The following is a 24,669-nucleotide window of genomic DNA, read 5'->3' as shown; positions in this document are numbered from 1 at the left end:
TTGGCAGCCTGCCGCGCTGCTCAGCCCTGGGGCCCTCCCCCCAAATCAGGCGGCCGTCGCCCAGAGTGTGTCAAAGTGGGAGCCCACCGCGCTGCTCAGTCCTGGGGGACCTCCCCACCCACTCAGCTGGCCGACGGCCAGAGTGTGTCAAAGTGGAGGCACGCCGCGATGCTCAGCCCTGGGGCCCTCCCCACACTCAGGCGGCCGACGCCAGAGTGCATCAAAGTGGCAGCCCGCCGCGCTGCTCAGCCCTGGAGGCCTCCCCCCCACTAAGGCGGCCGACCGCCAGAGTGCATCAAATTGGCAGCCCGCCGCGCTGCTCAGCCCTGGGGGCCCTCTATCCCACTCAGGCGGCCGACCCCAGAGTGGGAAAAAGTGGCAGCCCACCGCGCAGCTCAGCCCTGGGGGCCCCACCCCCACTCCGGCGGCCCAACGCCAGATAGGGAAAAACTGGCAGCCCGCCGCGCTGCTCAGCCCTTGGTCCCTCCCCCCCACTCAGGCGGGGGACCGCCAGAGTGGGTGAAAGTGGCAGCCCGCCGCGCTGCTCAGCCCTGGGGGCCCCACGCACACTCAGGCGGCCGACCGCCAGAGTGGGTCAAAGTGGCAGCCCGCCGCGCTGCTCAGCCCTGGGGGCCCCACGCACACTCAGGCGGCCAACCGCCAGAGTGGGTCAAAGTGGCAGCCCGCCGCGCTGCTCAGCCCTGGGGGCCCCACCCCCACTCAGGCGGCCCACCGCCAGAGTAGGAAAAATTGGCAGCCCGCCGCGCTGCTCAGCCCTGGGGCCCTCCCCCCACTCAGGCGGCCGACCGCCAGAGTGGGTCAAAGTGGCAGCCCGCCACGCTGCTCAGTCCTGGGGGCCACAGCCCCACTCAGGCGGCCGACGGCCAGAGTGGGTCAAAGTGGCAGACCACTGCGCTGCTCAGGCCTGGGGGCCCTACCACCACTCAGAGGGCCAACCGCCAGAGTGGGTCAACGTGGCAGCCCACCGCGCTGCTCAGCCCTGGGGGCACTCCCCACCCACTCAGGCGGCGGACCCCCAGAGTGGGTCAAAGTGGCAACCCACCGCACTGCTCAGCTCTGGGGGCCGCCCCCCCCCCCCCACTCAGGTGGCTGACCGCCATAGTGGGTCAAAGTGGAAGACGGCCCCGCTGCTCAGCCCTGGGGGCTCTTTCCCCACCCTGGCGGCCGACCGCCAGAGTGGGTCAAAGTGGCAGCCCGCCGCGATGCTGAGCCCTGGGGGCCCTTTCCCCACTCAGGCGGCCCACCGCCAGAGTGGGTCAAAGTGGCAGCCCGCCGCGTTGCTCAGACCTGGCGCCACCCCCAGCTTATGCGGCCGACCGCCAGTGTGCGTCAAAGTGGCAGCACGCCGTGCTTCTCAGCCCTGGCGCCATCCCCAGCTTAGGCGACCGACCGCCAGTGTGGGTCAAAGTGGCAGCCCGCCGCGCAGCTCAGCCCTGGGTGCCCCACCCTGACTCAGGTTGCTGATCACCAGTCTGGGTCAAAGTGGCAGCACGCCGCGCTGCTCATCCTTGGTGTCCCTCACCCCACTCAGGCGGCCGACCGCCAGAGTGGGTCAAAGTGGCAGCCCGCCATGCGGCTCAGCACTGGGGCCCTCTCCCCAACTCAGGCGGCCGACCGCCAGAGTGGGTCAAAGTGGAAGACGGCCCCGCTGCTCAGCCCTGGGGGCTCTTTCCCCACCCTGGCGGCCGACCGACAGAGTGGGTCAAAGTGGCAGCCCGCCGCGATGCTGAGCCCTGGGGGCCCTTTCCCCACTCAGGCGGCCCACCGCCAGAGTGGGTCAAAGTGGCAGCCCGTCGCGCTGCTCAGCCCTGGGGTTCCTTTCCCCACTCAGGCGGCCGACCACCAGACTGGGTCAAAGTGGCAGCCCGCCGCGCAGCTCAGCCCTGGGTGCCCTACCCTGACTCAGGTTGCTGATCACCAGACTGGGTCAAAGTGGCAGCCCGCAGCGCTGCTCAGCCCTGGGGGTCCTCCCCACCCACAAAGGCGGCCCACCGCCAGAGTGTTGCAAAGTGGCAGGGCGCCACGCTGCTCAGTCCTGGCGGCCGCCCCAACTCAGGTGGCAGACCGCCAGATTGGGCCAAAGTGGCAGCCCGCCGCGCTGCTCAGCCCTGGGGGCCCCACCGCCACTCAGGCGGCCCACCGCCAGAGTAGGAAAAATTGGCAGCCTGCCGCGCTGCTCAGCCCTCGAGGCCCCACCCCCTATCAGGCGGCCGATGGTCAGAGTGGGTAAAACTGGCAGCCCGCTGCGCTGCTCACCCCTGGCAGCCCCCCCCAACTCAGGCGGCCGACCGCCAGAGCGGGTCAAAGTGGCAACCCACCGCACTGCTCAGCTCTGGGGGCCGCCCCCCCCCACTCAGGTGGCTGACCGCCATAGTGGGTCAAAGTGGAAGACGGCCCCGCTGCTCAGCCCTGGGGGCTCTTTCCCCAACCTGGCGGCCGACAGCCAGAGTGGGTCAAAGTGGCAGCCCGCCGCGCTGCTCAGCCCAGGGGGCCCCACACCCACTCCGGTGGCCCAACGCCAGATAGGGAAAAACTGGCAGTCCGCCGAGCTGCTCAGCCCTTGGTCCCTACCCCCCACTCAGGCGGGGGACCGCCAGAGTGGTTGAAAGTGGCAGCCCGCCGCGCTGCTCAGCCCTCGGGGCCCCACGCACACTCAGGCGGCCGAACGCCAGTGTGCGTCAAAGTGCAGCCCGCCGCGCTGGTCAGTCCTGGGTTCCATCACCACCCACTCAGGCGCCCGACCGCCAGACTGGGTCAAAGTGGCAGCCCGCCGCGTTGCTCAGACCTGGCGCCACCCCCAGCTTATGCGGCCGACCGCCAGTGTGCGTCAAAGTGGCAGCACGCCGTGCTTCTCAGCCCTGGCGCCATCCCCAGCTTAGGCGACCGACCGCCAGTGTGGGTCAAAGTGGCAGCCCGTCGTGCTGCTCAGCCCTGGCGCCACCCCCAGCTTAGGCGGCAGTCCGCCAGTGTGGGTCAAAGTGGCAGCACGCCGCGCTGCTCAGCCTTGGTGTCCCTCACCCCACTCAGGCGGCCGACCGCCAGAGTGGGTCAAAGTGGCAGCCCGCCGCGCTGCTCAGCCCTGGGGGTCCTTTCCCCACTCAGGCGGCCGACCACCAGAGTGGGTCAAAGTGGCAGCCCGCCGCGCAGCTCAGCCCTGGGTGCCCCACCCTGACTCAGGTTGCTGATCACCAGTCTGGGTCAAAGTGGCAGCACGCCGCGCTGCTCATCCTTGGTGTCCCTCACCCCACTCAGGCGGCCGACCGCCAGAGTGGGTCAAAGTGGCAGCCCGCCATGCTGCTCAGCACTGGGGCCCTCTCCCCAACTCAGGCGGCCGACCGCCAGAGTGGGTCAAAGTGGCAGACCACCACGCTGCTCAGCCCTGGCGGCACTCCCCCCCACTCAGGCGGCCGACTGCCAGAGTGGGTCAAAGTGGCAGCCCGCCGCGCTGCTCAGCCCAGGGGGCCCCACCCCCACTCAGGCGGCCCACCGCCAGAGTAGGAAAACTTGGCAGCCTGCCGCGCTGCTCAGCCCTGGGGCCCTCCCCCCAAATCAGGCGGCCGTCGCCCAGAGTGTGTCAAAGTGGGAGCCCACCGCGCTGCTCAGTCCTGGGGGACCTCCCCACCCACTCAGCTGGCCGACGGCCAGAGTGTGTCAAAGTGGAGGCACGCCGCGATGCTCAGCCCTGGGGCCCTCCCCACACTCAGGCGGCCGACGCCAGAGTGCATCAAAGTGGCAGCCCGCCGCGCTGCTCAGCCCTGGAGGCCTCCCCCCCACTAAGGCGGCCGACCGCCAGAGTGCATCAAATTGGCAGCCCGCCGCGCTGCTCAGCCCTGGGGGCCCTCTATCCCACTCAGGCGGCCGACCCCAGAGTGGGAAAAAGTGGCAGCCCACCGCGCAGCTCAGCCCTGGGGGCCCCACCCCCACTCCGGCGGCCCAACGCCAGATAGGGAAAAACTGGCAGCCCGCCGCGCTGCTCAGCCCTTGGTCCCTCCCCCCCACTCAGGCGGGGGACCGCCAGAGTGGGTGAAAGTGGCAGCCCGCCGCGCTGCTCAGCCCTGGGGGCCCCACCCCCACTCAGGCGGCCCACCGCCAGAGTAGGAAAAATTGGCAGCCCGCCGCGCTGCTCAGCCCTGGGGCCCTCCCCCCACTCAGGCGGCCGACCGCCAGAGTGGGTCAAAGTGGCAGCCCGCCACGCTGCTCAGTCCTGGGGGCCACAGCCCCACTCAGGCGGCCGACGGCCAGAGTGGGTCAAAGTGGCAGACCACTGCGCTGCTCAGGCCTGGGGGCCCTACCACCACTCAGAGGGCCAACCGCCAGAGTGGGTCAACGTGGCAGCCCACCGCGCTGCTCAGCCCTGGGGGCACTCCCCACCCACTCAGGCGGCGGACCCCCAGAGTGGGTCAAAGTGGCAACCCACCGCACTGCTCAGCTCTGGGGGCCGCCCCCCCCCCCCCACTCAGGTGGCTGACCGCCATAGTGGGTCAAAGTGGAAGACGGCCCCGCTGCTCAGCCCTGGGGGCTCTTTCCCCACCCTGGCGGCCGACCGCCAGTGTGCGTCAAAGTGCAGCCCGCCGCGCTGGTCAGTCCTGGGGTCCATCACCACCCACTCAGGCGCCCGACCGCCAGAGTGGGTCAAAGTGGCAGCCCGCCGCGTTGCTCAGACCTGGCGCCACCCCCAGCTTATGCGGCCGACCGCCAGTGTGCGTCAAAGTGGCAGCACGCCGTGCTTCTCAGCCCTGGCACCATCCCCAGCTTAGGCGACCGACCGCCAGTGTGGGTCAAAGTGGCAGCCCGTCGTGCTGCTCAGCCCTGGCGCCACCCCCAGCTTAGGCGGCAGTCCGCCAGTGTGGGTCAAAGTGGCAGCACGCCGCGCTGCTCAGCCTTGGTGTCCCTCACCCCACTCAGGCGGCCGACCGCCAGAGTGGGTCAAAGTGGCAGCCCGCCGCGCTGCTCAGCCCTGGGGGTCCTTTCCCCACTCAGGCGGCCGACCACCAGAGTGGGTCAAAGTGGCAGCCCGCCGCGCAGCTCAGCCCTGGGTGCCCCACCCTGACTCAGGTTGCTGATCACCAGTCTGGGTCAAAGTGGCAGCACGCCGCGCTGCTCATCCTTGGTGTCCCTCACCCCACTCAGGCGGCCGACCGCCAGAGTGGGTCAAAGTGGCAGCCCGCCATGCTGCTCAGCACTGGGGCCCTCTCCCCAACTCAGGCGGCCGACCGCCAGAGTGGGTCAAAGTGGCAGACCACCACGCTGCTCAGCCCTGGCGGCACTCCCCCCCACTCAGGCGGCCGACTGCCAGAGTGGGTCAAAGTGGCAGCCCGCCGCGCTGCTCAGCCCAGGGGGCCCCACCCCCACTCAGGCGGCCCACCGCCAGAGTAGGAAAACTTGGCAGCCTGCCGCGCTGCTCAGCCCTGGGGCCCTCCCCCCAAATCAGGCGGCCGTCGCCCAGAGTGTGTCAAAGTGGGAGCCCACCACGCTGCTCAGTCCTGGGGGACCTCCCCACCCACTCAGCTGGCCGACGGCCAGAGTGTGTCAAAGTGGAGGCACGCCGCGATGCTCAGCCCTGGGGCCCTCCCCACACTCAGGCGGCCGACGCCAGAGTGCATCAAAGTGGCAGCCCGCCGCGCTGCTCAGCCCTGGAGGCCTCCCCCCCACTAAGGCGGCCGACCGCCAGAGTGCATCAAATTGGCAGCCCGCCGCGCTGCTCAGCCCTGGGGGCCCTCTATCCCACTCAGGCGGCCGACCCCAGAGTGGGAAAAAGTGGCAGCCCACCGCGCAGCTCAGCCCTGGGGGCCCCACCCCCACTCCGGCGGCCCAACGCCAGATAGGGAAAAACTGGCAGCCCGCCGCGCTGCTCAGCCCTTGGTCCCTCCCCCCCACTCAGGCGGGGGACCGCCAGAGTGGGTGAAAGTGGCAGCCCGCCGCGCTGCTCAGCCCTGGGGGCCCCACGCACACTCAGGCGGCCGACCGCCAGAGTGGGTCAAAGTGGCAGCCCGCCGCGCTGCTCAGCCCTGGGGGCCCCACGCACACTCAGGCGGCCAACCGCCAGAGTGGGTCAAAGTGGCAGCCCGCCGCGCTGCTCAGCCCTGGGGGCCCCACCCCCACTCAGGCGGCCCACCGCCAGAGTAGGAAAAATTGGCAGCCCGCCGCGCTGCTCAGCCCTGGGGCCCTCCCCCCACTCAGGCGGCCGACCGCCAGAGTGGGTCAAAGTGGCAGCCCGCCACGCTGCTCAGTCCTGGGGGCCACAGCCCCACTCAGGCGGCCGACGGCCAGAGTGGGTCAAAGTGGCAGACCACTGCGCTGCTCAGGCCTGGGGGCCCTACCACCACTCAGAGGGCCAACCGCCAGAGTGGGTCAACGTGGCAGCCCACCGCGCTGCTCAGCCCTGGGGGCACTCCCCACCCACTCAGGCGGCGGACCCCCAGAGTGGGTCAAAGTGGCAACCCACCGCACTGCTCAGCTCTGGGGGCCGCCCCCCCCCCCCCCACTCAGGTGGCTGACCGCCATAGTGGGTCAAAGTGGAAGACGGCCCCGCTGCTCAGCCCTGGGGGCTCTTTCCCCACCCTGGCGGCCGACCGCCAGAGTGGGTCAAAGTGGCAGCCCGCCGCGATGCTGAGCCCTGGGGGCCCTTTCCCCACTCAGGCGGCCCACCGCCAGAGTGGGTCAAAGTGGCAGCCCGCCGCGCTGCTCAGCCCTGGGGTTCCTTTCCCCACTCAGGCGGCCGACCACCAGACTGGGTCAAAGTGGCAGCCCGCCGCGCAGCTCAGCCCTGGGTGCCCTACCCTGACTCAGGTTGCTGATCACCAGACTGGGTCAAAGTGGCAGCCCGCAGCGCTGCTCAGCCCTGGGGGTCCTCCCCACCCACAAAGGCGGCCCACCGCCAGAGTGTTGCAAAGTGGCAGGGCGCCACGCTGCTCAGTCCTGGCGGCCGCCCCAACTCAGGTGGCAGACCGCCAGATTGGGCCAAAGTGGCAGCCCGCCGCGCTGCTCAGCCCTGGGGGCCCCACCGCCACTCAGGCGGCCCACCGCCAGAGTAGGAAAAATTGGCAGCCTGCCGCGCTGCTCAGCCCTCGAGGCCCCACCCCCTATCAGGCGGCCGATGGTCAGAGTGGGTAAAACTGGCAGCCCGCTGCGCTGCTCACCCCTGGCAGCCCCCCCCAACTCAGGCGGCCGACCGCCAGAGCGGGTCAAAGTGGCAACCCACCGCACTGCTCAGCTCTGGGGGCCGCCCCCCCCCACTCAGGTGGCTGACCGCCATAGTGGGTCAAAGTGGAAGACGGCCCCGCTGCTCAGCCCTGGGGGCTCTTTCCCCAACCTGGCGGCCGACAGCCAGAGTGGGTCAAAGTGGCAGCCCGCCGCGCTGCTCAGCCCAGGGGGCCCCACACCCACTCCGGTGGCCCAACGCCAGATAGGGAAAAACTGGCAGTCCGCCGAGCTGCTCAGCCCTTGGTCCCTACCCCCCACTCAGGCGGGGGACCGCCAGAGTGGTTGAAAGTGGCAGCCCGCCGCGCTGCTCAGCCCTCGGGGCCCCACGCACACTCAGGCGGCCGAACGCCAGTGTGCGTCAAAGTGCAGCCCGCCGCGCTGGTCAGTCCTGGGTTCCATCACCACCCACTCAGGCGCCCGACCGCCAGACTGGGTCAAAGTGGCAGCCCGCCGCGTTGCTCAGACCTGGCGCCACCCCCAGCTTATGCGGCCGACCGCCAGTGTGCGTCAAAGTGGCAGCACGCCGTGCTTCTCAGCCCTGGCGCCATCCCCAGCTTAGGCGACCGACCGCCAGTGTGGGTCAAAGTGGCAGCCCGTCGTGCTGCTCAGCCCTGGCGCCACCCCCAGCTTAGGCGGCAGTCCGCCAGTGTGGGTCAAAGTGGCAGCACGCCGCGCTGCTCAGCCTTGGTGTCCCTCACCCCACTCAGGCGGCCGACCGCCAGAGTGGGTCAAAGTGGCAGCCCGCCGCGCTGCTCAGCCCTGGGGGTCCTTTCCCCACTCAGGCGGCCGACCACCAGAGTGGGTCAAAGTGGCAGCCCGCCGCGCAGCTCAGCCCTGGGTGCCCCACCCTGACTCAGGTTGCTGATCACCAGTCTGGGTCAAAGTGGCAGCACGCCGCGCTGCTCATCCTTGGTGTCCCTCACCCCACTCAGGCGGCCGACCGCCAGAGTGGGTCAAAGTGGCAGCCCGCCATGCTGCTCAGCACTGGGGCCCTCTCCCCAACTCAGGCGGCCGACCGCCAGAGTGGGTCAAAGTGGCAGACCACCACGCTGCTCAGCCCTGGCGGCACTGCCCCCCACTCAGGCGGCCGACTGCCAGAGTGGGTCAAAGTGGCAGCCCGCCGCGCTGCTCAGCCCAGGGGGCCCCACCCCCACTCAGGCGGCCCACCGCCAGAGTAGGAAAACTTGGCAGCCTGCCGCGCTGCTCAGCCCTGGGGCCCTCCCCCCAAATCAGGCGGCCGTCGCCCAGAGTGTGTCAAAGTGGGAGCCCACCGCGCTGCTCAGTCCTGGGGGACCTCCCCACCCACTCAGCTGGCCGACGGCCAGAGTGTGTCAAAGTGGAGGCACGCCGCGATGCTCAGCCCTGGGGCCCTCCCCACACTCAGGCGGCCGACGCCAGAGTGCATCAAAGTGGCAGCCCGCCGCGCTGCTCAGCCCTGGAGGCCTCCCCCCCACTAAGGCGGCCGACCGCCAGAGTGCATCAAATTGGCAGCCCGCCGCGCTGCTCAGCCCTGGGGGCCCTCTATCCCACTCAGGCGGCCGACCCCAGAGTGGGAAAAAGTGGCAGCCCACCGCGCAGCTCAGCCCTGGGGGCCCCACCCCCACTCCGGCGGCCCAACGCCAGATAGGGAAAAACTGGCAGCCCGCCGCGCTGCTCAGCCCTTGGTCCCTCCCCCCCACTCAGGCGGGGGACCGCCAGAGTGGGTGAAAGTGGCAGCCCGCCGCGCTGCTCAGCCCTGGGGGCCCCACGCACACTCAGGCGGCCGACCGCCAGAGTGGGTCAAAGTGGCAGCCCGCCGCGCTGCTCAGCCCTGGGGGCCCCACGCACACTCAGGCGGCCAACCGCCAGAGTGGGTCAAAGTGGCAGCCCGCCGCGCTGCTCAGCCCTGGGGGCCCCACCCCCACTCAGGCGGCCCACCGCCAGAGTAGGAAAAATTGGCAGCCCGCCGCGCTGCTCAGCCCTGGGGCCCTCCCCCCACTCAGGCGGCCGACCGCCAGAGTGGGTCAAAGTGGCAGCCCGCCACGCTGCTCAGTCCTGGGGGCCACAGCCCCACTCAGGCGGCCGACGGCCAGAGTGGGTCAAAGTGGCAGACCACTGCGCTGCTCAGGCCTGGGGGCCCTACCACCACTCAGAGGGCCAACCGCCAGAGTGGGTCAACGTGGCAGCCCACCGCGCTGCTCAGCCCTGGGGGCACTCCCCACCCACTCAGGCGGCGGACCCCCAGAGTGGGTCAAAGTGGCAACCCACCGCACTGCTCAGCTCTGGGGGCCGCCCCCCCCCCCCCACTCAGGTGGCTGACCGCCATAGTGGGTCAAAGTGGAAGACGGCCCCGCTGCTCAGCCCTGGGGGCTCTTTCCCCACCCTGGCGGCCGACCGCCAGAGTGGGTCAAAGTGGCAGCCCGCCGCGATGCTGAGCCCTGGGGGCCCTTTCCCCACTCAGGCGGCCCACCGCCAGAGTGGGTCAAAGTGGCAGCCCGCCGCGCTGCTCAGCCCTGGGGTTCCTTTCCCCACTCAGGCGGCCGACCACCAGACTGGGTCAAAGTGGCAGCCCGCCGCGCAGCTCAGCCCTGGGTGCCCTACCCTGACTCAGGTTGCTGATCACCAGACTGGGTCAAAGTGGCAGCCCGCAGCGCTGCTCAGCCCTGGGGGTCCTCCCCACCCACAAAGGCGGCCCACCGCCAGAGTGTTGCAAAGTGGCAGGGCGCCACGCTGCTCAGTCCTGGCGGCCGCCCCAACTCAGGTGGCAGACCGCCAGAGTGGGCCAAAGTGGCAGCCCGCCGCGCTGCTCAGCCCTGGGGGCCCCACCGCCACTCAGGCGGCCCACCGCCAGAGTAGGAAAAATTGGCAGCCTGCCGCGCTGCTCAGCCCTCGAGGCCCCACCCCCTATCAGGCGGCCGATGGTCAGAGTGGGTAAAACTGGCAGCCCGCTGCGCTGCTCACCCCTGGCAGCCCCCCCCCAACTCAGGCGGCCGACCGCCAGAGCGGGTCAAAGTGGCAACCCACCGCACTGCTCAGCTCTGGGGGCCGCCCCCCCCCACTCAGGTGGCTGACCGCCATAGTGGGTCAAAGTGGAAGACGGCCCCGCTGCTCAGCCCTGGGGGCTCTTTCCCCAACCTGGCGGCCGACAGCCAGAGTGGGTCAAAGTGGCAGCCCGCCGCGCTGCTCAGCCCAGGGGGCCCCACACCCACTCCGGTGGCCCAACGCCAGATAGGGAAAAACTGGCAGTCCGCCGAGCTGCTCAGCCCTTGGTCCCTACCCCCCACTCAGGCGGGGGACCGCCAGAGTGGTTGAAAGTGGCAGCCCGCCGCGCTGCTCAGCCCTCGGGGCCCCACGCACAGTCAGGCGGCCGAACGCCAGTGTGCGTCAAAGTGCAGCCCGCCGCGCTGGTCAGTCCTGGGTTCCATCACCACCCACTCAGGCGCCCGACCGCCAGACTGGGTCAAAGTGGCAGCCCGCCGCGTTGCTCAGACCTGGCGCCACCCCCAGCTTATGCGGCCGACCGCCAGTGTGCGTCAAAGTGGCAGCACGCCGTGCTTCTCAGCCCTGGCGCCATCCCCAGCTTAGGCGACCGACCGCCAGTGTGGGTCAAAGTGGCAGCCCGTCGTGCTGCTCAGCCCTGGCGCCACCCCCAGCTTAGGCGGCAGTCCGCCAGTGTGGGTCAAAGTGGCAGCACGCCGCGCTGCTCAGCCTTGGTGTCCCTCACCCCACTCAGGCGGCCGACCGCCAGAGTGGGTCAAAGTGGCAGCCCGCCGCGCTGCTCAGCCCTGGGGGTCCTTTCCCCACTCAGGCGGCCGACCACCAGAGTGGGTCAAAGTGGCAGCCCGCCGCGCAGCTCAGCCCTGGGTGCCCCACCCTGACTCAGGTTGCTGATCACCAGTCTGGGTCAAAGTGGCAGCACGCCGCGCTGCTCATCCTTGGTGTCCCTCACCCCACTCAGGCGGCCGACCGCCAGAGTGGGTCAAAGTGGCAGCCCGCCATGCTGCTCAGCACTGGGGCCCTCTCCCCAACTCAGGCGGCCGACCGCCAGAGTGGGTCAAAGTGGCAGACCACCACGCTGCTCAGCCCTGGCGGCACTCCCCCCCACTCAGGCGGCCGACTGCCAGAGTGGGTCAAAGTGGCAGCCCGCCGCGCTGCTCAGCCCAGGGGGCCCCACCCCCACTCAGGCGGCCCACCGCCAGAGTAGGAAAACTTGGCAGCCTGCCGCGCTGCTCAGCCCTGGGGCCCTCCCCCCAAATCAGGCGGCCGTCGCCCAGAGTGTGTCAAAGTGGGAGCCCACCGCGCTGCTCAGTCCTGGGGGACCTCCCCACCCACTCAGCTGGCCGACGGCCAGAGTGTGTCAAAGTGGAGGCACGCCGCGATGCTCAGCCCTGGGGCCCTCCCCACACTCAGGCGGCCGACGCCAGAGTGCATCAAAGTGGCAGCCCGCCGCGCTGCTCAGCCCTGGAGGCCTCCCCCCCACTAAGGCGGCCGACCGCCAGAGTGCATCAAATTGGCAGCCCGCCGCGCTGCTCAGCCCTGGGGGCCCTCTATCCCACTCAGGCGGCCGACCCCAGAGTGGGAAAAAGTGGCAGCCCACCGCGCAGCTCAGCCCTGGGGGCCCCACCCCCACTCCGGCGGCCCAACGCCAGATAGGGAAAAACTGGCAGCCCGCCGCGCTGCTCAGCCCTTGGTCCCTCCCCCCCACTCAGGCGGGGGACCGCCAGAGTGGGTGAAAGTGGCAGCCCGCCGCGCTGCTCAGCCCTGGGGGCCCCACCCCCACTCAGGCGGCCCACCGCCAGAGTAGGAAAAATTGGCAGCCCGCCGCGCTGCTCAGCCCTGGGGCCCTCCCCCCACTCAGGCGGCCGACCGCCAGAGTGGGTCAAAGTGGCAGCCCGCCACGCTGCTCAGTCCTGGGGGCCACAGCCCCACTCAGGCGGCCGACGGCCAGAGTGGGTCAAAGTGGCAGACCACTGCGCTGCTCAGGCCTGGGGGCCCTACCACCACTCAGAGGGCCAACCGCCAGAGTGGGTCAACGTGGCAGCCCACCGCGCTGCTCAGCCCTGGGGGCACTCCCCACCCACTCAGGCGGCGGACCCCCAGAGTGGGTCAAAGTGGCAACCCACCGCACTGCTCAGCTCTGGGGGCCGCCCCCCCCCCCCCACTCAGGTGGCTGACCGCCATAGTGGGTCAAAGTGGAAGACGGCCCCGCTGCTCAGCCCTGGGGGCTCTTTCCCCACCCTGGCGGCCGACCGCCAGAGTGGGTCAAAGTGGCAGCCCGCCGCGATGCTGAGCCCTGGGGGCCCTTTCCCCACTCAGGCGGCCCACCGCCAGAGTGGGTCAAAGTGGCAGCCCGCCGCGCTGCTCAGCCCTGGGGTTCCTTTCCCCACTCAGGCGGCCGACCACCAGACTGGGTCAAAGTGGCAGCCCGCCGCGCAGCTCAGCCCTGGGTGCCCTACCCTGACTCAGGTTGCTGATCACCAGACTGGGTCAAAGTGGCAGCCCGCAGCGCTGCTCAGCCCTGGGGGTCCTCCCCACCCACAAAGGCGGCCCACCGCCAGAGTGTTGCAAAGTGGCAGGGCGCCACGCTGCTCAGTCCTGGCGGCCGCCCCAACTCAGGTGGCAGACCGCCAGAGTGGGCCAAAGTGGCAGCCCGCCGCGCTGCTCAGCCCTGGGGGCCCCACCGCCACTCAGGCGGCCCACCGCCAGAGTAGGAAAAATTGGCAGCCTGCCGCGCTGCTCAGCCCTCGAGGCCCCACCCCCTATCAGGCGGCCGATGGTCAGAGTGGGTAAAACTGGCAGCCCGCTGCGCTGCTCACCCCTGGCAGCCCCCCCCAACTCAGGCGGCCGACCGCCAGAGCGGGTCAAAGTGGCAACCCACCGCACTGCTCAGCTCTGGGGGCCGCCCCCCCCCCACTCAGGTGGCTGACCGCCATAGTGGGTCAAAGTGGAAGACGGCCCCGCTGCTCAGCCCTGGGGGCTCTTTCCCCAACCTGGCGGCCGACAGCCAGAGTGGGTCAAAGTGGCAGCCCGCCGCGCTGCTCAGCCCTGGCGCCATCCCCAGCTTAGGCGACCGACCGCCAGTGTGGGTCAAAGTGGCAGCCCGTCGTGCTGCTCAGCCCTGGCGCCACCCCCAGCTTAGCGGCAGTCCGCCAGTGTGGGTCAAAGTGGCAGCACGCCGCGCTGCTCAGCCTTGGTGTCCCTCACCCCACTCAGGCGGCCGACCACCAGAGTGGGTCAAAGTGGCAGCCCGCCGGGCAGCTCAGCCCTGGGTGCCCCACCCTGACTCAGGTTGCTGATCACCAGTCTGGGTCAAAGTGGCAGCACGCCGCGCTGCTCATCCTTGGTGTCCCTCACCCCACTCAGGCGGCCGACCGCCAGAGTGGGTCAAAGTGGCAGCCCGCCATGCTACTCAGCACTGGGGCCCTCTCCCCAACTCAGGCGGCCGACCGCCAGAGTGGGTCAAACTGGCAGCCCGCCGCGCTGCTCAGCCCTGGAGGCCCCACCCCCTATCAGGTGGCCGTTGGTCAGAGTGGGAAAAACTGGCAGCCAGCCGCGCTGCTCTGCCCTCTGGCCCTCCCCACCACTCAGGCGGCCGACCGCCAGAGTGCATCAAATTGGCAGACCGCCGCGCTGCTCAGCCCTGGCGGCCCTCCACACCCACTCAGGCGTTGGACCGCCAGGCAGGGTCAATTGGCAGCCCGTCGCGCTGCTCAGCCTTGGGGTCCCCACCCACACTCAGGCGGCCGAAGGTCAGAGTGGGAAAAACTGGCAGCCCGCCGCAATGCTCAGCCCTGGGGCCCTACCCCCAAATCAGGCGGCCATCACCCCGAGTGTGTCAAAGTGGGAGCCCACCGCGCTACTCAGTCCTGGGCGACCTCCCCACCCACTCAGGCGGCGGACCCCCAGAGTGGGTCAAAGTGGCAGGCCGCCGCGCTGCTCAGCCCTCGAGGCCCCACCCCCTATCAGGCGGCCGATGGTCAGAGTGGGAAAAACTGGCAGCCCGCCGCGCTGCTCACCCCTGGCAGCCCCCCCCAACTCAGGCGGCCGACCGCCAGAGCGGGTCAAAGTGGCAGCCCACCGCACTGCTCAGCCCGGGCGGGCCCCCATCTACTCCGGCGGCTGACAGCCAGAGTGGGTCAAAGTGGCAACCCGCCACGCAGCTCAGCCCTGGGGGCGCCGCCCCCCACTAAGGCGGCCCACCGCCAGAGTGGGTGAAAGGGGCAGCCGGCGGAGCTGCTCAGCCCTGGGGGCCGCAGCCCCACTCAGGCGGCCGACCGCCAGAGTGGGTCAAAGTGGCAGCACGCCGCGCTGCTCAGCCCTGGCGGCCACTCCCCCACTCATGTGGTTTCAGTGTTCTGTAATTTAACCTAAGCCTTAACATTTTAGATGCGTTGTTGTGTCGAGAACAGGCACCGAGGTCAGCTTGCCAGGCTTTGCATATCAGCTCTGCCAGCTGGTTCCTGACATGGGGCCTTGGGGAGGTGATTAACCAGGCTGTGTTGTGGGGACTTCCCCGGTGTGAGCACTGAGAATCCCATGTCCCAGGACCCCATCAGTTCTGGGCACACAGTAAAGATCGGTCCCCCTAAACCTCAGGCAAATGATGTCATCTTTCCCCCAGTGTCTCCCTCTAGGAAATGGCAATGATACTGGTATCTGCCCCCCAGGGCTGCGGGGAGGATTAGTGAGGTCATACAGGGAAAGGGCCCCGACCAGCACCTGGCCTGGGCTAAGTGCTGAAAAAAGTTCATTTCCCTTCCTCCTCTCCCTTCCTCCTCTTTAAAATTGTCTTCACTATTCTTGAACTGATAGAATTTCGTATGAACTTTAGAATCTTCTTGCTGAGTTCTCCATAATACCCTGTGGGAACTTATAATTTGGGGGAAAACTACATCCTCACAACATCAAAGCTTCATGTCAGGGCTCGCCCCGTGGCTGAGTGGTTAAGTTCACGTGCTGCACTTCAGCGGCCCAGGGTTTGCCACTTCCGATCCTGGACGTGGACCTACACACTGCTCATCAGGCCGTGCTGTGGCAGCATCCCATATAGAAGAACTAGAATGACCTACAACTAGCATATACAACTATGTACTGGGGCTTTGGGAGGAAAAGAAAGGCAAAGATTGTCAACAGATGTTAGCTCAGGGCCAATCTTCCTCACCAAAAAACTTTTAAAAAAAGCTTCATGTCATGAATATGGTCATTTCTTTCTTTATATGTTTCCTTTAATGTTACTCAATGAGTTTTAAATAATTTCCTCTCTAAAATTCTTGCACATCTTTGTAAGATACATTTCGCGGTATCCTAAGTACCTCATAGATTTGTTGTTATTCTGAGTGGGTCACGATCTATTTTAGATTTTAACTTTTAAAAATAGAAAATTTTAGGTTTATGCGGAGGGAGACAGACTGGAATAATGAACACGCGTGTCTGTTACTCAGCTTCTACAAGTTCCAGCTCCCAGCCATTCTTGTTTTATCTGTGGAATTGTATCTTTTTTAAAAGTTCTAGTTGGTGTTATCTTTTCAGTATAAATGAGTGCTATTGATTTCTGCATTTTGATTTTGACTGCAGCAGCCTTGCTCCATTTTTGTTAGTTCTAACAGTTTGAGGATTGGCTTCATAGAGCTTCTAAGAGAACAATCACCTGAAAATGACAGTGAATCTTGTTTTTCCCTTTACAGTTCTTATGCGTTCTACTTCTTCTATTTTTCTTTGTTTATTGGCTAGCACCTCCACTACAATGATGAGCAAAAGTGGTGATTCCAAGTGTCCTTGGGGCTTCTTTTAACTTTAATGAGAATAACTTTTGCTTTCACCACTGATCAAGATGTTTCCTGCAACATTTTGTTTGATGCGTTTTATCATTTTACCATTTCCCTGTACTGCAAGTTTGGTAAAATGTTTGCTGGTTAAGTTTTCGCACTTTTCCTCCCCATCTGTAGGTGTGAGCACTTGTTCATTTGGTGCTGATTCCCTACCCGCCCGGGTTCCTAGTGTAATGCACTTATGTTAGTGGATTTCATGTCGTTAAGCCATCCTGAATAGTTAAGGTAAATCCTCCATGACTTGGATGCTTTGTTAAAATACAATGTTGGATCCCATTTACTAAGATTTCGTTTCAGATTTTAGCCCAATTATAGGGCAATGTTCATAACAACGTTGGTCTCTAATTTTCCGTTCTCCACCTGTCTTTGTTTAGTTTTCATTTCAAAGCTATACTGTTAGCCTCATAAAGTGAGTTAGGGAGGTTGCTTCTTGGTCTGTTCCTAGGACAGCTTATGGATAAGAGGTGATTGTTTTCCCAACAGTGGTTGGAACTTGTCTAACTATCATTGGAGTGTGGTGCTCTTTCATCAGAAACCTGACACTTGATTCACTCTCCTCCATGGTTACAGTGCTATTCATATTTTCTCTTTCTTTATGAAAGAATTTTGTTGCATTTTTCTTTTGTAGATCTCTTTTATCTTTGTTTTCTATGTCATTAAGTGTGTCCCTTTTTTCTGCTTTCCTAGAGCTTATACTATTGTTCTGTTTCCAGTTCTCCTTTCTTCTTTTGAAAGGTTATCTGTGTCATTTTCAATCATCCTTCTCTTCTGTTATATCCACACAAGGGGACATTTTCCCTCCAATTCCTGCTGTCACTGGTGCACACATTTTGTTTTCAGTTTTGTGTTATCCAGTCCAAAATAGTCTATAAACTGTATATGATTTTACGATATAAATTTATTTAGACATGTTTTGGTTTGGTTTTGTTTTGTTTTTCAGACTGGCACCTGGGCTAACAACTGTTGCCAATCTTTTTTTTTTTTTTCTGCTTTATCTCCCCAACCCTGCCCCCCTGTACACAGTTGTAGATCTTAGTTGCAGGTCGTTCTAGTTGTGGGATGTGGGACACCGCCTCAACGTGGCCTGACGAGCGGTGCCATGTCCGCAACCAGGATCCGAACCCTGGGCCGCCACAGCAGAGCGCGTGAACTTAGCCTCTCGGCCACGGAGCCGGCCCCTAGACACGTTTTGATTGGTGTATATGTATGTGTTTCACTTTCCAAATACTTGGAATAAGGTCAATTATCTTTGTTATTGATCTCTGGTTTTGGTGCACTGCTGTCAAAGAAAGTGATCTGTGTCCTGTTGACTCTCGTATGTTTGAAGTTTTCTTTATGAGCTAATGCATGGTTAATTTTTGTAGAAATTACATGTGTGTTTGAAAATAATGTATATGCACTAAGTATTGAGTCTAGAGTTCTACATATGTCAATTAGATTAAGCTTGTTACCTGATGTCAAATCTTCTATCATGATGAATATTTGTCATTCAATATTTCTGTTTCTAAGAGAGGCTTTAAAAATCTAATGTAATCATGGATTTTCCATTTCTCCTTGTAATCTGTCTGCTTTTTCATTATACATTTTGAGGCTGGCTTGTTGACTCCATTCAACTATATACAGCTTCAGATTTGCCTAAGACAAATATTGCTGGGTCGCTTTTACTTGATTAGTACTTCTCTGGTATGTCTTTTCCTATATCTTTACTTCCAAATTTTCCATGGTGTTATATTTCACATGTGTCTGTTATAAACAAAATAGGCCTGGAGTTTTTAATCTTTATAATTACTGCCTTTTAACTAACTAGTTTTATCCATTCACATTTATTGTGACCTTTAATATTTTTGAATTCTTCTTCCATTTTATTCTCTATTTACCATTGCTCTTTTTAAATAACTTTTCTTTTTTCTATCTCCTATTATATTACTGAAGGACTATTTATGCCTACTTCTCTCCGGCTGTATTAGCTTAGAGGTTAACTATTCTGTCTCCACATTTTCAGTAGCACTGTTAAAGTTTTAACATTTGCACTTCAGGTAACAGATCTAAAGGTAATCAATAATTCTGGCCTCCCCCCAAACCTTTCTACAGGCTGAGCATGCTGGAGTGCCTTTATTGCTCCTGCCATTTATCATTATTGTTGGCTACCATTTTAGTTCTACCATTTTGAAACGTATCTCATCAAAAACCACACTGGACTGGTGGTGCTCTCTGTTTTTGTTTCTCATGGTCCAGGCCTGTTTTGATTTATCCCGTGTAGCAAGCTCCTCTTCTCCACCACGGCTTCTGGGAAACCTCTTCTGCCTTCTGGATTCAGTTTGCCTCTCACCTAAGTAGTGTTGCATTGAGGTCTATGAGTAGCAAATTCTGTGTATTCGTCTGCTGGGAGAATGTTTGTTCGCTCTTTCTCGTGAGTGTATACAGAACTCCAGGGGACGGTTATGTTCCTTTGGCGGATATGACCTGCGGGATCCCGGGCTCTGCTGTGACTGCTGAGAAGACTTTAGTTTAAGGATGGTTCTTTCACACTAAACCTGCTTTATTCGCTGATTGCTTTTAAGGTTGTTCTTTGTTTTTTTGTGGTTGTGTAGTTTTATTATGTTATTTGATGTGGATTAATTTTTAATTTATGTATATCTGGCTTTGTGGGGCTTCTTAAATACAACCAATTATGGAAAGTTCTTAGCCATTATCTCTTCAATTGCTGTCTTGTGCTTATTTTCTCTAAGCCTCCTTTGGACTTTTATTATACAAAATTGGACCTTATCATTTAGTCATCCTGTTTTTAACGTCTCTTTGTCTCTTTATCACGTTGCTCTATATTCCAGGTGATGTGTCCAAGTCTAAATGCCATTTCACAGTTCTTTCTTGAGCTGTGACTAAATTGCTGTTTAAACTCTGTATAGACTTACTTTGCATTTTTGAATACCTTTAATTTTTCATTTATAGAATTTTTATTTTTTTCTTTTTCAATTTTGCTAGATACTTTAAAAATAACATCTTTTCATGATCTTCCTTTATGGTTTCTATGTATTCTTCTTGGTCTTTAAAACTTTGGACATACATGATGGGAAGAGAAAATCTATGATAATACAGAAACAATGACCAACCCATCACTAGTGAAAGCTTCTAGTGACGAGACTGTGGACTCCAAGCACCATTTCTCATTAACTGCAACCAGGGCTCCTGGGAGAAATGGCTGACTCTAGGTCTGGGACAAGCAATGTAGCAGGTGAGCCTGAAAATCTTGTCGTATCCAAAGATAGGAAGCCATCAACCATAACTCGAGTCTTGTGAAAAGGTCTTAGGATCTAACCTGACTAGGCTCCCATTAGTCAAAGATGGAGCAATTTGAGCATCAAAACTAATAACAGTGACTTGAAAGACACCAAAATATTTGTACAGTCATGCATCACTTAACGACGGGATACGTTCTGAGAAATCCATCCTTAGCCAGTGTTGCCCTTGTGTGAACATCACTGAGTGTACTTACACTAACTTAGGTGGGATAGCCTCCTTCACACCTAGGCTCTACGGTACGAATCTTTTGGGACCACTGATGTATATGTGGTCTGTCATTGATCCAAACGTCATTATGCCAGGTGTGACTGTATTCAGGAATTGACTAGCATGGATTAAAAAAGGCAAACAGAAAACATCCCTTTGGTGGCTCAGGATGCCAGAGAACCAACATCGTCTGTGCAAAATGGGTTAATGAAAAGAGAGATTCAAGCATTTATCCTGACTTCTGTAAGAACCCTACCTTAGGGTATTCAAATAGTTGACGAGAGAAAGTCTCCTTATAGAAATGGGCCAGGTAATGAATGAAGAAGGATCCAATTCTTTATACTCCTCTGTTTTTTAATACTCAGCCTTTCCATAATAAGATGGATTTTAAAAGAGTCTAATTCAGACAAATAATGTGCCAAATATAGCAAAATGTTAATTATTAAATAGGTTGATGGATGTATTAGGGTAGTTATTACCCTTTTCTCTCTACTTCTCCATGTGCTTGAAAAGGTTTCTACTTAAAACTAAAAAGACTTTCACTGGGAAAAACTGAAGTAGGTGCTCACGCTTCAAAACATGGGAGTCACTGTAGAAAAGACTGACGTACTTGCTGTAACAATTATTGATGAAAGTGTATGTGCAGACACCATATTAGACAAATTCAGATGTGATCACCTTGTTGTTAACACCAGTGTTAATCAGCAGGAAGTGAGGTCCAGGGAGCTGTCGCCCAGAGTCACAGGCTGTGCCTGCGGTCAGTCCCAAGCCGATCTCTACCTGTCCTGTGATCTTCCTGGTTCTGGAACATTTACATTTCAGAATTACATCATTTTACCGGTTTATTGTTGATCATTCCTATGACTTGGGGATGCTTTCTGTGTTCTAGGATATCAAGTGATAACATTCTGTGCTGTGTGTTTGTTACTTGATTTTTGACTTTAAAATGTGTCATTGGGTTATAACGTACATTCAGAGAATTGCGTGAATATGAAGTATGCAGCTGCATAAGTGTCACTTATGTCTTGTGGACAGGTTTCTGGACCCCCCTCCCTGGCCCAGTGGGTGAATCTCGCCCGCAAACTGCATAGGTGTTAAGTCAGTCCGATAACACCCACGCTGTGCTGCGCAGGAGCCTTGCAGGCCGTCTTCAGCCTGTGTCACACGACCTTGCGTCCCCACGTCTCATGACTGAAGACCCCAGTTGGACCTCTGCAGAGCAGGAAGAGGTGAAGGGCAGCTCGCTCTCACCCTCCCCCGCTGCATTGCTTAGAGATTGTGGGAATAGTTAACGACCCTGGTCCTCGTCTCCCTCCACACGTAGATAACGTCAGCGTCTCTGAACTTGTTTCATGTGTGACTGAAGATGCTTGTTTATGTCACCGAGATGCACCGTATCCTTTTTTGACATAGATGAAACTTGGTCACAAATTTTTTCCCTCTTCTCCTCTTCCCTGCACAGTACACTGACTGCTCACACCCTCGGAGCAGTCCCCTCAGAGCACCCTGTGGAACTGGTTCTCAGGGTCCCACTCCTCACCCTGAGTATTGAATGAACTCCGTCACCAATATCACCTGCAGCTTTCTCTCAGTTGACACTATGCAACCTGTGTACCACCTCCCGGGGCAGGATGTAGAATATTTCCCATGCCTCCACCCCTTGTGCCCCTCCCTTGTCACAACCCTCCTCCTGGGAAATGGCTATACTGAGGTCTACCACCAGAGATAGAAGTAGGATCCTAGTGGGTGGTCTTTTCTGTCCTGCTCTTTCACTCATCATGACGTCTGGGAGAGTCACACTGTTGCTGCAGGTGGCAGGAGCTTATTGCTTTTTGTTGCTGTGTAGTATTCCATTGTGTAAATATACTCAAGTTACCTATCTCTCCTATTTGATGGAAAGTTGAGGTTGTTTCCAGTTCTCCACTATTGTGAGTAGAATGGTGATGAACATTCCCAGGATTTGGAAAGGTACAGGGAGTGTGATGCTGGGGTAAGAATGTGCCAGGAGATAAATGGAAAAGAATACAGAGTCCACAGATAGACTCACAAACATGGTCAACTGATCTTTGTCAAAAGATCAGAGGCAATTTGATGGAGAAAAGTTAGTCTTTTAAACAAATGGTGATGGCACAATCGGGTGACCATATGGAAAAAACTTAACAAAGACGCCAACTTTTCACATGACACAAATATTCACAAAAATTGTTCATGGATGTAAACATAAACTGTGAAACTATCAAAATTCTAGAACTAGCAAAGGAGAAGATATGACCTCAGTTTTCATAATGACCTTTTATCTTCAACATTGAAAGAACGAGTCTTCAAAGAAACATCCAGTTAAGGTGGACTTTGTTAGAATTAAAATTTTCTACTCTGTGACAATCACTGTTAAGAGAAGAAAAAGACAACCCTAGACTGTGCAAAATCTTTCGAAGAAGCCTATTTAAGAAAGGGCTTGTATTAAAATGTGCAAAGCATCATAAATTCAACAATAAGAAAACAAACATTCCAATGAAAAATGGGTGAAGATCTGAACAGACACCTCGCTAATGAAGGTATAAGCATACAATAAGCATGTAAGAAGATGCTCAAAATCACTTATCATTAGAGAGAAGCAAGTTGAAACAAAGTGAGACGCCTTGACACACAAATAGACGAGATCAATTTATGGCTGGGGGGTAGGACAGCACAGACTCTCTGTCGTCACTGCTGCCCATGCCGAGTGGTGCGGCCACTGTGGAAGACACTGGGCACTTTCTTACAGAGCTAAACATCATCTTAACACGTGATCCCTCAACCATCTTCCTAGGCATTTACACAATGTTTTCAAATAGAACGTCAACAAAAAAGCCAGCACACATATATAGACTGCACCTCATTTATACAGGCAGGGAACTTGAATGAACAAAGATAACCTTCCATAAATGAAAGGACACCCAAATGAGGTACATCCATGCAATGTAATGCTATCAGGTGCCAACACTGAAAGAGCTATCAAGATGAAAGCACATGGAGGAATCTCAAATTCACCTTTCTAACAGAAAGAAGCATCTGCGAAGGCTGGGTAGAGTACGGTCTCATTGATATGGCATTCTGCAAACACAAAGCTATCAATTTGATCCACAGATCAGCTTCCCAGAGCTGTGCAGGGCTGGGGTCGGGGGAGAGGGATGAAGAGGTCAGGAAATCCGTGTGATGCTTTAATGGCGGATACTTGCCTCTCTGCCTTTGACGAAATCCCCAGATTTTTACAGTGGAAAGAGCAAATCTTGACTTACACAAATTAGTAAAATGATTTAGGTGGGTGGATCCTTGGATGGAATGCAGATGAGACTAGAGAGTCTAACCGTATTGAGAATGGAAGAAACAAACTCACTGCAAGTGGTGGGGGAAGTGGTGCTGACCTAAGGACCTTTGGAAATGACTGGAATCTGTACAACTACAAGAAAAGACACCGAGCAAGCAGAGAACCCTACTTGATAAAGTTCTTTCTCAACAGTTACTGGTTAATAACTGTGAGGCCCCTATGCATCTAGACCGGGATTGGAGAAAGGACTGAGTGGTCGTCAGACGGCAGGAGCCAGGGTTCCACTACTGCAGGGGCAGGTTTCGGGGAGGGCAGGGCGCGGGCTGGAGGGCTCCATGTGGCCATGCTTTCGACTGGGAAGCCGTGCTCTGAACTGACGTTGACCTTAATCTAAACATGGCTGTTTCCATATAGACACATATACAGCAGACAGTGTACACACGGTAAGGTCAGCACACCAGCCTAACTTAAGCATCCTGCCACCGAGAGGGCCAAGAAGCAAGGACACCCCGGAGCAACCAGCACACTGAGCTCACAGATGCACGTTTTTAATGCCATGGTCTCATACAAGGAGGCAGCGTTCCTTGAGGAAAAGGCTGATTCCAGGCTGAGGCTGAGAAGGCGCAAGACAATGCTGCAGAATCCTGTAGTAAAGTAAGGAGGCGTTATATCCCCAACTAAAATACACAGGCGCCATAGTTTTCCATCACATTTATGTCGTAAGAATATTTAAGCATTAAAACCTACCTGGCGGTGTAGTGGCTGAGTCAAATGCTTCATTTCGGCTGCCCAGGATTCACAGGTTGAAATCCTAGGCGCAGAATTATGCCCTGTTCATTAAGCCATGCTGTGGTAGGTGTCCCACAGACAAAAGAGAGGAAGATTGCCACACATGTGAGGGACGCTGGAGGCAGAAAGAGGCAGCGGAGCTCCGTCGGGACAAGGAGCGGTCTCATGCCCGCCAGCGTGGCTCTGAGAGTTTGAGAAAGAGGCCCCTTCAGAATCAGTGGGGGCATCAGTTGGACATTTGTTTAGTTAAGAAAATGGTCTATTCAGCTGAAACACTTCAAAATCAGAGTGATGTGCATGGAGCAAAGGTAGCTGGTGTTGGTTTCTGGCCCGTGTGCGCTCACGCCCCCATCCATTCGCTGAGTGACTGAGCTTCTCCACATGAGCCGCAGCGGCTCCTGGGCCCTTTGCACTTCAGGTTCCCCATACAATGCACAGGTTAGCATGGGATCTCTGTGCATCCTTCCAGCTCCGTCTGCCTCATTGCTACATTCACATAAGGACACATTCCACTAGGGAACTATTGTTGCCGTCGTTAGGACACGAAAAACGCATCCTGGGCCCTCCTGAGAGGTGCTGCCGGGCCTCACATGCCTCCTGGATGCAGGGTTCAGTGTGGTTGGCATGCCCTCTGTGGGCCATGGTCACACCAAGCCCGTGCTCAGCAGCTTTTCTCACATCCCGGTCCCAGGCCACAGGGCGAGGAAGGGGCAGCAGGCCAGCAGGCACTGGGGCCTGAACCACTCAGCAGGTCAGCACTCCCGTTTGAATCCACTCTTGGGGTGGACACCAGGGAACAAGCACCCTAGGCTCCCCTGGGCTCCTGAGGTGTTTCGGGTGCCCCTTCCCTGCCCCCTTGCTCCATACCCCATGCCCTGGGAGCCCTTCCACCCAGGACATCAGGAGGCTTAGCCCCTCCAGCCTGGCTATGGGACCCCCAAAGCCTTGTGGTCGTGTCGTCCTGGCAGGGAGCCTCTCTTTTTTCTGGAAATGAACTCCAGTCGTGCTGGCTGAGGGCTCCAGCCCTGTTTGTTT

General features: G+C 59.2%; 1 protein-coding gene across 7 annotated transcripts in view; it reads left to right on the top strand.

The window, feature by feature from the left end:
* Positions 1-24,669, top strand: part of LOC139045273 (protein phosphatase 1L-like) — a 231,728-nt gene that overhangs the window by 117,168 nt on the left and 89,891 nt on the right. For 3 of the 7 annotated variants that reach the window (XM_070509634.1, XM_070509632.1, XM_070509637.1), the window contains one exon: positions 20,574-20,773. The exons of the other annotated variants lie outside the window; for them this stretch is intronic. In XM_070509634.1, coding sequence (XP_070365735.1) covers positions 20,574-20,636 — 63 coding nt within the window. In that variant the 3' untranslated portion in view covers positions 20,637-20,773. Of the gene's footprint in view, positions 1-20,573; positions 20,774-24,669 lie in introns of those variants that run through there. 7 annotated transcript variants of the gene reach the window in all.

Source organism: Equus asinus, chromosome 5 (genome assembly GCF_041296235.1).
Source record: "Equus asinus isolate D_3611 breed Donkey chromosome 5, EquAss-T2T_v2, whole genome shotgun sequence".
NCBI lineage: Eukaryota > Metazoa > Chordata > Mammalia > Perissodactyla > Equidae > Equus > Equus asinus.
The sequence above is the reverse complement of the archived record's forward strand: the minus strand, read 5'-3'. Positions and strand labels throughout refer to the sequence as shown.